We start from the raw sequence: 14946 nt of genomic DNA, 5'->3' as shown, positions 1-14946 counted from the left end.
AGGAATCAGCAGAGCAGCTTGTGTTGAAAAAGCCAGACAGAAGTGGTTCATGCATGTCTATGTGGCTGAGATAATGCAAAGAGAGGAACGCCACATATACTGTATGTATTATTTGCAGTGTCGCCCAACATTTGCAGGAAAAAATAAGTTTGATGACATCACTGAACTTTGCAAGGACATGTGCTCTCAACCCTCGTGTCGTCCTGCAGGTCACAATGGACCTGTTTTAAAGTTTGATAATGTGGAGAAAAATATATATTTTCACAGTAAAACTTCTGATGTCCACATTTTCAACATTTTGGGGAAATCTTTGAACATTTTTTGGTGGAAAAAAATTAATGTTAAAAATCTTTCTTAAGAACATTCACAAAAAAATCAACCAAAATCCAGTGAAATTTGCTGGATTTTGATTGATTTTTTTTTTAATGTTCTTAAAGAAAATATTAGAAGTTTTACTGATATATATGTAATCACTTTAGATATTATTAGGATTTTTTAGAAGATTTTTACTCATTTTTTGAAAATATTTACAAAAATTTTCTTGCCAAATTGGGGGATTTTTTATAAAATCAAACTTTTAAGGGAAACTTTTAAGGAATTATTGGAATTTTCTTCCTGAAGGTTTTGCAAATTTTCAGAAATTTGGGGAATTTTTTTAGCTGATTTTTTTGAATTTTTTTCAGACAAGGAAACAATATTTTTTGGTGCCTGTAAATGAGGACAACAGGAGGGTTAAGGTTGTGTAAACTACAGCATGGTCGCTTTCTTCATTTTATTGTTGTACACAACATTTCATTTGTCATTATTCCTGTTAGTAAGAATAGAAATAATGAGAAAACAGATAAAAAGTATCTGCTGCTGCTGGACTGTTTGGTTTGTCTTCCTGTTAGTTTTACAGCAGGTCATAAAGCTTGTTTTTTCTAACCTCGGATTAAAAGTGAGCAAAGTTTAAGAAATGTGTTGCAGCGATCTGCCTGAAGGTGGCGCTACACCTGATGGCAGCCGACTGCAGAGCAGACGTGTCGGTGGGCCGTGCTGTGTTTGCCGCTTCATGCCGCCTCAGCAGGTGAGCTCAATTACGACAATCAGCAGTACATGCCAGGAACTCAAGCAGTATCAACGGCAAACCAGTCATTCTGGCTGCTGAACGGAGCAACAGCAGCAGGAAGCAGGGACTAAAAACGCCTGGGAAAAGGACTGAAACCAGCAGAGGCTGCCGGTAAGCTCATGTGTCTCACTGGACTCTGTTTAAGTGCTTTCTGGCTGTGTTGTTGAGGACACGTTTGAATTGTACTGCCTGGTTTGTTAGTTAATATTGTTATTTGTGTGGGTAAAAATTCTGCTAAGGTGCAATCTGTGTTATTTTAGATACTGATAGTATGTGTTTTTCTGGGATACGTGCTTTCTACATATTTTCTTTAGCTCAAGAATGCTAAACAGAATGAAACCATATGTTGAAACGTTTACTTTAGCCATCATTCATCACAGGTTGACCTGTGGGTTAACCTAAAGGGACTAGGGACCTCCTGGCTCCCTCTTTCTCTCTTTCTTCTTCTCACGCAATGTATTCTAATCTATGCCAGATGTTGAAACCTATAAAGATCTAGTCATTGTAACTCTCTTCATTCATCCACCGCATGATGCTTGAATCACGAGCTCGTCCGTATTAAATGTACTCTTAATTTGATCTACCTGTGTCATCTCTTCATTGATGAACATCCACCTTCAGATCAACATCATTTCAATTGGCGTCACGAACCGACAGTGCACACGTCTCAAAAAGGGGTAAGTAGTATGACTTTTTAATAAATCATCTGCTTCCCTTTTTTCTGATGCATTGCAAAGTACCTTTCTGATTTTGATCTGTTGTGGGATGCCCATAATATATGTGTAATGATAATTAATTTTAAATTTGGCTGATTTGATCATTCTATATTATAACAAATTGATTTAAATTGGAGTTTGATATGCGTTGCTTCGTTTCAACACCGCATAACACTAATTAGTGGGCCCACTTTGTTGATATTTGTGTGTTGTTACTTTGGTATTTCGCGTATGCGCTGTCATGATTGTGGATTTCTGTTGGAGTGTGCTGTTTGAAAATGGTCGATGTTGAGTACAGAAAAATAAAAAAAAAACCCAAAAAGAGATAGAATAGTTAGTCAGTGCGCTCTGGAAGCGTAGCTGGACATAAGTCACCTCGCTTTGAGAAGCGGAGGGGGACATGAGATAAATGCCACTTCACGGACGCGTGAAGTGAGGCAGAAGAAATAAAGTCAGTTCACCAAGAGAGTGAAGCTGGACAGAGAATAAAGAATAAAGAAGAAGAAATAAAGTCAGTTCACAAAGAGAGTGAAGCTGGACAATGAATAGAGAAGAAGACGTCTTGATGGGACAGGCTTTCCATTGAAATGGACCTGGTCTCAGATTATTTATAGCATTTTTTCGTTGTTATTGTGGATGTGTGGACGCTATTTTCTCGATCGGACTGACCGCTTGACGGCCCCGTTTCGAGATTATTAGATGTCTTGTCTGAAGTTATCTTTATGTCATTCTTCTCTTGTGCGTTTGTCCTATTTGCATATGTCATAAGCATTGATTATATACTGGTTGAGCGGTGTTGAAGCGGCGTAACTCTCCAGACTCGAATTGTAAATTGATATACTGTGATTTGTACTGTATTTAGAAGTGACACACGGGATAGCGTTGTTCAGTGTACATTAATACATTATATATTCTTTATATTCTAACTGCATGCTTTATTAATCATGGGGTCACAAGCCAGTAAATTGTCAAAAAATACAAATGTAAATATTAAGGATAAATCTGAACATGATTTGCCGAAAAAGAGAGGAAAGCCATGAAAAAATTATTGAAAACGAATCCTCATCTAAAAGAAATACCTATTAAAGCGACGTCTAAAATGACACCGAGGCAATGGATGTTGACCAAGCTTGGGTTCTATTATATTGAACCTTTTTTAACTGATATCTCTGAGTGGACAGACAATCGTTTCCCGCAAGAGGGAAGTTTTGATAAAAGTAAACTAAATCTCATTCGTGAATACTTGATTGATAACACCTCAGTTCCCGATCCAAAATGGGATAAAGATTATATGCTTGAAGTTTTCACAGCATGGGAGCTTATGTCGAGACAGTGGCCGGGCAATATTGATAAAACAGAGAAAAAGAAACATAAAAAATTGAACATAGCGATGTCTCAGGATACAGTTACAAAAGTTCCTCAAACAAGTGATAATAAATCACCACAGAGTACCAAACCTCTAACTTCAATATACCCGTCTCTTGACGCTTGTCAGTCACCTCCTGATTATGAATCAGATGAAGATGTAATTGATTGGATGTTCTTATGTTCAAAAGAAAAACAAAAGCCTTATATGTCTAGTAGGATAATTCCCACTATCATCTTTCCAGAAAGTAATGAAAGGGACCCTCGTATACAGGCATGGAAAAGGCAATGTGCCTCTTCATGGATAGAAAATTGCAAAAAAGCTTTTAATACCATTGATAGAAAACACGGAGGCGATAGGATTAGAAATATAGATGAAAAAATTAGATATATTAAAGAATGCATGGCATGTGAATTCAAAAGAATTTTTGCATTAACACGTAAAGGACAAGAGGTAGATTTAGATGACATGTCAAAGGTTTTAATTAATAATTTTAGATCAGCGTTGGATCGTTATGAAAAAATTTCAAACGTAAAATTAGACTTCAACACACAGATTGATACTAAACATATTAAGGCTATTGTTGCCAGTATAACTGACCATGAGGCTGAAAATGTATTGAAGATCGTAGAATCCGTTTTGGAAATGATAGAAGAGCCACCTTTAAGCAGTGGAAAAGAAGTTATTGAGGCGCCATTAATTTTGATGGAGGACAGAATATTAGATAAGTCACTGACTCTGACGGATATATCACGCATCGTACAAGATGCGCCTCCGCCATTAGAAAATCCAAAATCATTTTTAAACTGGTATAAGATTGCATTATTACATAGCTCCATGTCTGGAAAAGATGTTCGTTACATTTTAACCACGCTAATGCCTCACGTTAAAATGGATAAATTGATTGAGGAATGTGACACTCTGAAATATGACAATGATGGTCCTGTTGATGGAGAAGTTACTATTACTAAGAAATACCCATGGTTGGACAGACTGTTTAAGGAGAAACACATTCAGCAGCTTGATGAATATTTGAAGAAATATGCAAAACAAGAAAGAGATGTCACCCAAATTTTGAATTGTAGACGTAAAGCAAGTGAATCTATATCTGAATATGCTAATAGATTTCAAAAATGTTGGATCAAAATGGCGAAGTTAGAAATTAAAGATTCTGAAGATCCATTTTTTATATCAATGTTTCTCAACGGTTTGGATCAAAATGCAGTTTACACCTTAAAAGTATCCGCTCCAGATATTTACTCGTTCAGTCCCAGTGATTTACTTAAAAAGATAAGAGAATTGGATGCAATTGGATTATTTGCAACACCCAAAAATAAAATACAGGCAGTACAATTTGCCTCAGAGGATGATGAATGCTTTGTAGCTGTACAGAATCAGGTGCTGCGAGGCAGGGGCGTAGCAAGAGGCTATGGGTCACTGGGTTGGAATGGGCCCCCTCCATACAGATCTGGTTTCAATCAATTTTCCCAAAGGGGACGAGGTTTCAGTCGAGCTAGAAGACCACGTAGGTGGTCAGGATCAAATGATGTATGTCATTACTGTTTAAAACCAGGACATTGGATCAGAGATTGTTTTCTAAGACAACAGGATGAATCTCAGAACATCGGTGAATTTCCAAGGTCAGGTTACAACCAACCTCGAATGACTAATACCTTCCCCACTAATGCCTACCCCCCGCAGTCTGACACCTCGTACACACAGCAGCCAACATCTGGACCAAGTCAGCAATCGGAGCAAAGCAGAAACAACTCTGCTATTCAAACTATGTGGAACTAGGAGAGCCGATGGAGGGACACTGACGGTGAAAGATATTTTAAAATAATAACAAGCGTTCCACAATTTCACATTTCTGATAAACCATTTGAGATTCCTCAATTAAGTTTATCTGTTTCAGGAAAAAGGATCCCATTTTTGGTGGATACAGGAGCAACCATAACATGCTTGAAGAAAAATGATCTAAATTGTGCTATTAGCAAAAACTCCGTCGTGTCCATCGGCATCTCAGGTGTCCCACAGAAAGAACCATTATCTATACCACTACAAGTTGATCTAGATAATATAACATTACAGCATTCGTTTGTAGTGAGTAATAAAACACCTATATCTTTATTAGGTAGAGATCTGTTAAGCAAAATGAACGCAACTATTTCCTGTTCACCTGATGGTATTGAGGTTTACATTCCTGCAAATAAAATATATCAATTATTTTCTCATAGTCAAAAATCCTTTTATACAGCCACATCTATTTTGATAAATTTTGATTTTATTTCTGAATTATTTACTGTAAAAGAAGTTAAGGAAATGGCATCATGTCAAGCCGGTATAGCAGCTCAAATTTTGAAATTGAAACCAGTTGATCCACCATTCTCAGATAAACGAATTAATCAGAGTAACCTGGAAGAAATTCCACAATGTTTTTTCATGTCTCCACAGGGAATGTTGCTGCTGTGGAAGGATGCATTTGATGAAGTTCAATTATTTGTCTGTGCTGTTTGTAAAGATTTTAGTGATGTTGATTCCTTATTGAAATCATGTCATGACTATCTTGACAAAATACCTGATAATAAGGATCAAAACAAGGATTATATCATTTGGTCTTATGGATCTGAACCAACACACTTTTTCTTTAAAGTTTTGTCGAATACGACTAAACCACAAATTTTGGAAGGAGAAGCAAGAAACATTTTATTAAAACCTCCTTCAATACTAGCCTCAGTTCCGGTTGATTTATGGGCATTGCATGCTAATCATGTGGGGTTGTTGAAAGTTCCTCCCTATCAGGCCAAGATTAATTTTAATAAATATCCAGTTTATGTTAAGCAGTATCCACTTTCAAAGGAAAAAGAGGAAGGAATTCGACCTGTCATTGAAAGTCTATTGAAACAAGGAGTGATTATTAAACGACAATCACAAAATAACACACCTATAAATCCAATTTTGAAAACAGGAACAAACAAATACAGATTTACACAAGATTTAAGAAAGGTTAATGAAGCTGTTTATCCTATTGCTCCAATTGTACCAGACACGAATTCCATTTTAGCAGCGCTGCCATCAGACTCAAAATACTATACTGTAGTTGATCTATGCTCAGCGTATTTTTCAATTCCAGTACATGAAAACACCCAAAGTCTTTTCGCGTTCACTTTTGACCGCGAACAATATCTCTGGACTCGGTTACCTCAGGGATATGTTGATTCGGCTGCTGTTTATTCTGCTGCCGTTAATATGCATCTGTCTCAATTAGCTTTACCTGGTCCGTCGACGCTATTACAGTATGTAGACGACATCTTGGTTGCCTCTCCAACTGAGTCTGACTGCATTAAAGACTCCCTCGCTCTTTTGACTCATCTGGCTGAAGGAGGACACAGAGCTTCTCTAGCTAAGCTACAATTTTGTCAGCCAGCTGTCAATTATTTGGGATATGTTCTGAGAGACGGATGTCGATTTTTATCCCCTGATCGAGTGAAGGCAATCAAGGATATTGAGAGACCAAGAACAAAGACTGAACTTTTATCTTTCTTGGGTCTTGTGAACTATTGCAGAGCATGGCTCGCTGACTACGCCACCTATGACTCAGTCCTGCGCAAAGCAACACTCAAAAATACGCCTGACATTGTACAATGGACTGAGGAGATGAAACAAGCCTTTCGACATATCAAATATCTTCTCTGTACTGCTCCAGCACTGGGACTGCCAGACTACAAGCTGCCGTTTCACCTCTATGTCGCGGAAAGCGGACTAGTCGCTTCTGCTGTTTTGGCACAGACGCATGGTGACAAGTTGAGACCAGTTGCATATTATTCTAAAACTTTGCCATCGATTGTTCAAGGAATGGTTTCATGTTTACGGGCTGTTGCTGCTGCTGCTATAATGGTTCAAAAGGCACAAACCATAGTTTTAGGACATCCACTCACATTACATACTACACATTCAGTTAACATTATTCTTCTTAACATTACTACACAACACATGACGAGTCAGAGAAGAAGCAATTATGAACATATTTTGACAGGAACTCAAAACCTTACAATTTCCACGACAGCTCACACTAATCCGGCTTTACATTTGAAAGCTTTATTACATGGCACTGATACAGAGGAGAATGACATCCCACATGATTGCTTGGACTTTATTAATTCTACAACGAGTGTAAGGACAGACTTACAACAAACGCCATTAGAAAAGAATGATCTTATTCTATATTGTGATGGATCAGCCACGAGACCTGATGACAAGACCACGTTAGCAGGATATGCAATTGTAGATGACCAAGGTCATTGTATAGAGGCTTATAAGATACCTGTAACTTCTGCTCAAGCTGCAGAATTGATAGCATTAACAAGAGCATGTAAACTTGCAGAAGACAAGTCAGTAACAATATATTCTGACTCCAAATATGCGTTTTCGGTTGCACATGACTTTAGTAAAATATGGGAAAATAGAGGTTTCATAACAACTGCTGGTAAACCGATACAACATTCTGAATTAGTGAAAGATTTACTAACTGCTATGATGTTACCCGCCCAAATTGCTATTGTAAAATGTGCTGGACACTCAAAAATAGATTCTAACATGGCAAAAGGAAATAATTTAGCAGATAAATATGCTAGAGAAGCAGCAATGAATGCCTCATTTCCACCATGGTTGAATACTACACTAGCTGCTATACAACTTTCTGATCCACCTTATACAATTGATGACTTGATTGCTTTTCAGAACCAAGCAACTGAATCTGAAATCAAATTGTGGCAAAAGAAGAAGTGCTATAAAGATGTAGATAACTTATGGAAATACACTGATGAACGTGTAGCATTACCTAGATTAGCTTATGATTCTCTTATTACTTATGTGCATGGAGTGACACATGTGAATTATAAAGCTGTGACTGACTATATCTCCAAATTGTTTTTCACTATAGGGTTGGAGAAACAAGTGAGAAAATTCATCCAGAGATGTCTGATCTGTGCCAGATGTAATCCACATGTGAACCCATCAAAACATGACCACTTGCCAAGACCAGAAGGTCCATTCCAGTCACTACAGATTGATTTTACACATATGCCAAAGTGCAGAGGCTATGCATATCTCTTAGTGATTGTAGATAGATTTTCAAAATGGCCTGAAGCTTTTCCTACTAGGAAAGAAAATGCTCAAACGGTGGTTAAATGTTTAATGGAACACATAATACCGAGATACGGAATTCCTTTTGGTATAGATTCAGATAATGGAACACCATTTACCTCTAGAGTAACTAAGTTGTTAGCTCTTGCGTTAGGTATTAAGTGGACTTTTCATATCCCATATCACCCACAAAGTTCAGGGCAGGTTGAACGTCTAAATAGGACAATAAAGGAACGGTTAATGAAGGTTCATCAATCAAGACAAATGAATTGGGTTGAAGCATTACCTTTAACTCTTTTATCTATAAGAGCGATGCCGAATAAGACGACTGGCTTGTCACCACATGAGGTTTTGATGGCTAGACCTTTTCCTTTAGGTGTTCGGATGAATGAAGCACCAATCATGGATCTGACTCAATTGCAGGAATTGCAACAAAATTATGTTAAATTGTTATTTTCTTTTGTCTCTAAGTATTCTCAGCAGGTGATTAATTCTCTCCCTCTACCAACTGAGAAATCAATGCACAACTTTATGCCTGGTGATTACGTCCTGATACGCAGCCTAAAGCCGATTGCTGGGGAACCACGTTACGGTCCGCCGACTCAAGTGCTTCTGGTGACACGCACAGCGGTCAAGGTCCAAGGTCAACCTCAATGGATACACGCGAGCAGGATCAAGGCCGCACCACCATTACCAGCATTGATGACTCCACAAACTGCAGTGACGACTTGAACCTTGAACACGTGAATGTTCAAGGGAAACGTAAACTTAGAAGAAAGCATGAGAGGGATGCAAAATATAACCCTTCACAAATGCATCTCTCTATTAACCTTATGACTACATTTAGCATCTTTGCATGTTTCATGATAATCCCTTACGCATTTTCTTCTTATGTTGTTAACCACGACTCACACCCAGCAAGAAACATAATATGTGATTTACTCTAACATTTCCATTGGACAGGAGAATGGAGAGGACGCCACTTCCACCTCATCTAATTCTTCAATGAGATCCATTGATAATGTGGACTGAGGATTGTGGGCAGTGTTGACCGCCATTACCTTCGTCTCCTTTCATCTATGCTATGGGGCAGACTGGGTGAAGACGGATTCTGTGTACGAATGGAGCCGGCCATCGACTGATCTTAAGGGAAATTTGGGACTCTGTTATATGTAAAAGAAGGGATGAGGAAGACGTATAATAGACGAGCTCTGAATCAATGTTATTACTTTGAAAGTTATGTTATTCATGATATTAATCTTTTTATTCATTTTATATTCATTTTATAGTGTTTAGGATTCATTTATTTGCTTGTTATCATATAACTGTGTATTCATGTTTTCTTTGTTGTATGTTATTTAGTATCATTGTATTTAGTGAATGGACTGCGCTTAATTTGAAAAAAAAAAAAAAAAAAAAGGAGAAGAAAAAAAAGGGAGTATTGATAGTATGTGTTTTTCTGGGATACGTGCTTTCTACATATTTTCTTTAGCTCAAGAATGCTAAACAGAATGAAACCATATGTTGAAACGTTTACTTTAGCCATCATTCATCACAGGTTGACCTGTGGGTTAACCTAAAGGGACTAGGGACCTCCTGGCTCCCTCTTTCTCTCTTTCTTCTTCTCACGCAATGTATTCTAATCTATGCCAGATGTTGAAACCTATAAAGATCTAGTCATTGTAACTCTCTTCATTCATCCACCGCATGATGCTTGAATCACGAGCTCGTCCGTATTAAATGTACTCTTAATTTGATCTACCTGTGTCATCTCTTCATTGATGAACATCCACCTTCAGATCAACATCATTTCAGATACCTACTGTTTATTTGGCTTAAAATATTTATTTACATAATTAGATAAAAAGTAGTCCATTGTTTGCTAAAACCTTTATTTAGAAAATAGTTTATGAATGGCATTAGTTTAATGAGTTTTGCTTTATTTTTAATTCATGGGTAAAAGCAAAGAGCTAAAAAACTGTTAAAACTGTTAAAAATACCAATGTAGAATCTGTTTAATGCTTGTAAAATCCATATAAAATAATTCGGGTAAAAATTAATTAATTTAAAACAATGTTCTAAGATGTTGGACTAAATTTATGTTTATTTAAAACCTAATTGAGTATTATGGTTTTAATTAATGATTATGTTTATGCAAAATATACTTACTTTACTAAGTTGGGGAAAGCATATGTATTTATATTTGTTTTATTTTTGTGTTTTATTTTTGTGTTTTAAAGGTTTTTCACCTTCCTCCTTCTTCACTGCTTAAATTAAAATAAAGAAGAGATACGAGTGAAATCCTGTCACAAGTCCAGTCCTTCCTTTTCAAGTGTGGGAAGCCATAGCGTTGAAAAGACACTTGACAATATGCTTTGCTTCAGTGAAGATGGCAAAAACAGCATGCATGCCGTTTGTTAATTAAAATGAATTGGTGATGAATCTCCCTCATGCATGAATCATAAATCAATAACAGTCCAGTTTTATACATGAAAAATGGAAATGTATTGCATGCTGTCAATATTGCAGAGAGCCCTCCTCCCAGATGATTTGCAAACTTGTCTCCTATCTGCAGTTGTAAACACAGTCTGCAGTTCAGCCATAAAGTCCCAGATTTTTTGTCATATAACTCTTGTGCTCAGGTGAATCACCACTGGCTTCACTCTTGCACTGGGAGGCAACAGGATTTTTCGGTTTTTGCAGAACCTGACTAAAGCAAATCATTTATTTTTGGTTATTTTTTTAAATGAAACATGTAGAAAAAAAAGACATTTTTGGTGAAAAGTCACGATTTTAAGCTTAGATTTGGTGACATTTCACAACGAAGTGCAAGTCAGACATGATTATTACGAGGACTATCAAAAAGTTGAAAATCTAACGATTCATTCTGTGTTTCGAGTTCCTGGCCCTGATAAATGGTCTATTTTTTGGTGCTTTACTGAAAGAAAATGTGCTGTTTAAACCCCCTGGAGTTCAGTTTGGAGCTCAGAGGATTAGAAAGGAAAAAAGAATGAGTTGGGTTGCATGTTGGTTGAAGACAAATAATCATTTAAACTGTAATGATGCCATGAGACTCGGCACTCATGTCTAAAAATACAGAATTAAACCTCCTGTTGTCTTCATTTATGGGCACCAAAAAACATTGTTTCCTTGTCTGAAAAAATCCCAAAAATCTGCAAAAAAATTCTCCAAATTTGGCAAGAAAATTCTTGTAAATATTTTCAAAAAATGAGTGAAAATCTTCCAAAAAATCCTAAAAATATCTAAAGTGACTACATATATATCAGTAAAACTTCTAATATTTTCTTTAAGAACATTCACATAAAAATCAACCAAAATCCAGCGAAATTCACTGGATTTTGGTTGATATTTTTTTGTGAGTGTTCTTAAGAAACATTTTTAACATTTCTTTTTTCCACCAAAAATGTTCAAAGATTTCCCAAAAATGTTCAGTGATATCATCAAACTTATTTTTTCCTGCAAATGTTGGGCGACACTGCAAATAATACATACAGTATATGTGGCGTTCCTTTCTTGGCATTATCTCAGCCACATAGATATGCATGAACCACTTCTGTCTGGCTTTTTCAACACAATTTTGACCCACAGGACGACACAAGGGTTAAAAGAAGTTAGTTCAAATAAAAAGCCAATTCTAGCATGCAAAATAATAAAATAACCCCATACTTACTTCTCACTCTCATTCAATGGTCTCTGAAAGGCAAAAAAAAAGATTAAAATCCCAAAAGACATTTAAAATCTTTATTTAAGCCACTATTAATAATTTGTGTACCTTGAAAGTGGTGCGTCTCGTACTGTTGGATGAGCTGCTGTCATTGCTGTGCACAGATGGACTGCCTGCTGTAGAATTACCTGCCAATAAGAAAAGCATTCTTTAACACTAAAAAACAAAAAATAATATTAACTACCTAAAGCTGAACATGAGACTCTCTGAGCAAGACTTACCATTTGTTTTCTTATGTGATGGAGGAGCATGTTTGTCACAATATGCCCTTCAAAACACACATCTGGTTGTTAGAACGTGACCAGATATCGATGAGTAGGGCAATTAGAAAAAGAAAAATGAGATTCTTAAATACTCACATAGTAATGCTATGGGACAAACTGTCCAAGTGGATGTTTCCTTCTACCTGCTCACAAGCCAGGCAATATACCTGAGGAAAAGAAAACACTGTCATGATGGTGGTGCTTCTTAAATTATATGAAATCTACTTCTAGAAATAAATACAGACTTTGCTGAATATTACAACATCCACATCAATGAGGAAATTACAGGCTTTAAAAAAATGCAGTTTTATAAGATGTGTCTGAGGTCAGTGTGGTAAATAGTTTTATCAATCAAACCTTAGATGGTCCAGCTTCGGTAGGACTTTTGGAGGGTCCAGGCTTTGTGAGTCCATTGACATGATCGTTGTTACCTGGTCATGAAAAAGAAAAAAATTAACACATAACATCTCACTGAAATAACCACTGAACAGGAAGAAGTACTTACTTGTTTGCTGGCTGTAGTGTTTGAGGCAGTACAGCCTGTTACATAAAAACACATAAAAATACAGTGTCACAAAAATGAGTAACTTATTCAGCATTTTTTTGAAACATGCAGACGCTGAACTGACCCATAACAGCCATTCTGTTCATCCTCAATAGTCTTGGCTCCATCTTTAACAGCACAGGGGTAATGGTAGGACTTCTTGCAGCGTTTCACTTCACACCCAGCAGTGGCGCCCTTTTTCTTACAATAGTGGCACAGCTGAAGCAAACAAATAAACACAGCACAAGTGATGACTGTTTCCAGCACGCCGTTGGTGGAATAGGTCAATTAAGATCTGGTAACTTTAACAATCTTTACCAGTTTGTTCCCTCGTTTCACTTCTTTTAACACATCCTCTACGGAGAAACCAAACAGGTCGTCAAACTCCGGTGAATTCTCGCAACAAATACCAGAAGAAAAGAACTGAAAAACAAAAACGGCACAAGTTTAGAGAAAGCAAACGCAATTTTTCTGATGCTTTCTTGCCTAAAGATCACAAATTCTTATCAAACTGGCAACTGATTAACTGGTTAGTCCAACGACGGAAAATTTATCAACTATTTGTTTCAGCTTTGGTCTCCATTAAAGCTGCAACTAACCATTTTAATAATCAACTATCTATTGATTATTCTGCCATTTAATTGAGTAATCAGATTCCGTGCTTGGCATGCATGTTAGAGTATTGAAAGTGGAAGTGAGTGCGCTGTGCAACAGAAATAACCACCCATATGTAGCATAGTGAGGGGTAATCAAATAAAATTTAGAGGTCATGTTAGTTGCCAAAGGAAAGTGGAGGATGGGGTCTACCATTCCTAAAAAATTACTACGTCTCAGCACAGGTTAGAGCACTATTGTGTTGGTGTAATCCATCCTATGAAACACAATGGAAAGACACTGAATGTAAAATATTATCTGACATCCCCACTCTGGCATTACTACCAGATAAAAACCTGCAGGACTATATTTACAAAATAGAAAATTCATGGATAGAATCTGTTTTGAAGGTGTGGAAAGGGGTAGTAAAAGAATACAAATTAGAAAAAGATACTAAAATTCTGAGTTGGTGTGCATACGACTCCGACTTCCCACCAAATAAATTAGATCCCAGATTTAAATTGTGGATTAAAAAAGGTATAACATCATTGAGTGGCATCATACAGGAAAGTGAAATTCTGAATTTTCAATCACTAAAAGAAAAGTTCTCTTTGGAAAAGGAAGATTTCTATAGGTATCTTCAGTATATGAAGATATATCAATATACATAAATTAGCAAAAAAGCAAAATTTATATATATAAATTTTGCTTTTTTGCTAATTTATATATATTATTATAAAGTTCTTGTGTGTGTATATATATATATATATACATATATACACACACACATTATATATGTGTGTGTGTCTATATATATGTATATATATACACACACACATATATATATACATATATATGTGTGTGTGTGTGTGTGTATATATACATATACACACACACACACACACACACACACACACACACACACACACATATATATGCTTTTTTTTCTATATTTGGGCCTTGCAGGGTTAAAGTCATTTAAACCGATAAAAAACAGTTGGCTTGGTTGCCTCTTGATCAGGTCGTTATTGTAAATGAGAACCAGTTCTCAGTTAACTTACCCGTTAAAATAAAGGCTACACAAAATCTAATAAATGATCATTTATGGCACTGAGCACGTAAATCACCTTTGGGCTCAACACCTCTTCTCCTTTCAGCTGAAACTCAGCGCCTTTAAGCTGCTGCTAACTTTAGCGTTAGCTCATTAGCTTCCGGTTGGAAGCTAACATTAAAACATGCTAATATTTACCAAACAGTTCTCATGAGCGGTGACTTCGGCTTTAGTCGACAAGGCTCCGGTTATCTTCGTCTCATTGGACCGTTGGCACAGTGCGCAGGACACATTGTTACTACGAGCCATTTCTACCTCCCGTTGTCCTAAAATCAACAGTTTCTCTTAAGTTAGAACGGCGGTGTTCACTTTCTATTTCTACGTTACATCAAAGCTGCATCAGCTGTTTCAGTG

The 14946-nt window shown here is 36.7% G+C and overlaps 1 protein-coding gene across 1 annotated transcript in view; it reads right to left on the bottom strand.

Annotated features, from left to right (window-relative positions):
• LOC111571633 (PHD finger protein 11) overlaps positions 1–14946 on the bottom strand; it is a 17269-nt gene extending 2323 nt beyond the window's left edge. The window contains exons 1-9 of the mRNA XM_055014984.1: positions 14731–14946; positions 13206–13310; positions 12973–13106; positions 12849–12883; positions 12701–12774; positions 12440–12510; positions 12302–12348; positions 12129–12208; positions 12027–12049 (exon numbers count right to left, since the gene is read on the bottom strand). Coding sequence (XP_054870959.1) covers positions 12027–12049; positions 12129–12208; positions 12302–12348; positions 12440–12510; positions 12701–12774; positions 12849–12883; positions 12973–13106; positions 13206–13310; positions 14731–14841 — 680 coding nt within the window. The 5' untranslated portion in view covers positions 14842–14946. The remainder of the gene's footprint in view (positions 1–12026; positions 12050–12128; positions 12209–12301; positions 12349–12439; positions 12511–12700; positions 12775–12848; positions 12884–12972; positions 13107–13205; positions 13311–14730) is intronic.

Source organism: Amphiprion ocellaris, chromosome 11 (genome assembly GCF_022539595.1).
Source record: "Amphiprion ocellaris isolate individual 3 ecotype Okinawa chromosome 11, ASM2253959v1, whole genome shotgun sequence".
Classification (NCBI taxonomy): domain Eukaryota; kingdom Metazoa; phylum Chordata; class Actinopteri; family Pomacentridae; genus Amphiprion; species Amphiprion ocellaris.
Note: the sequence above shows the minus strand (reverse complement) of the source record. Positions and strands in the feature narration are given on the sequence as shown.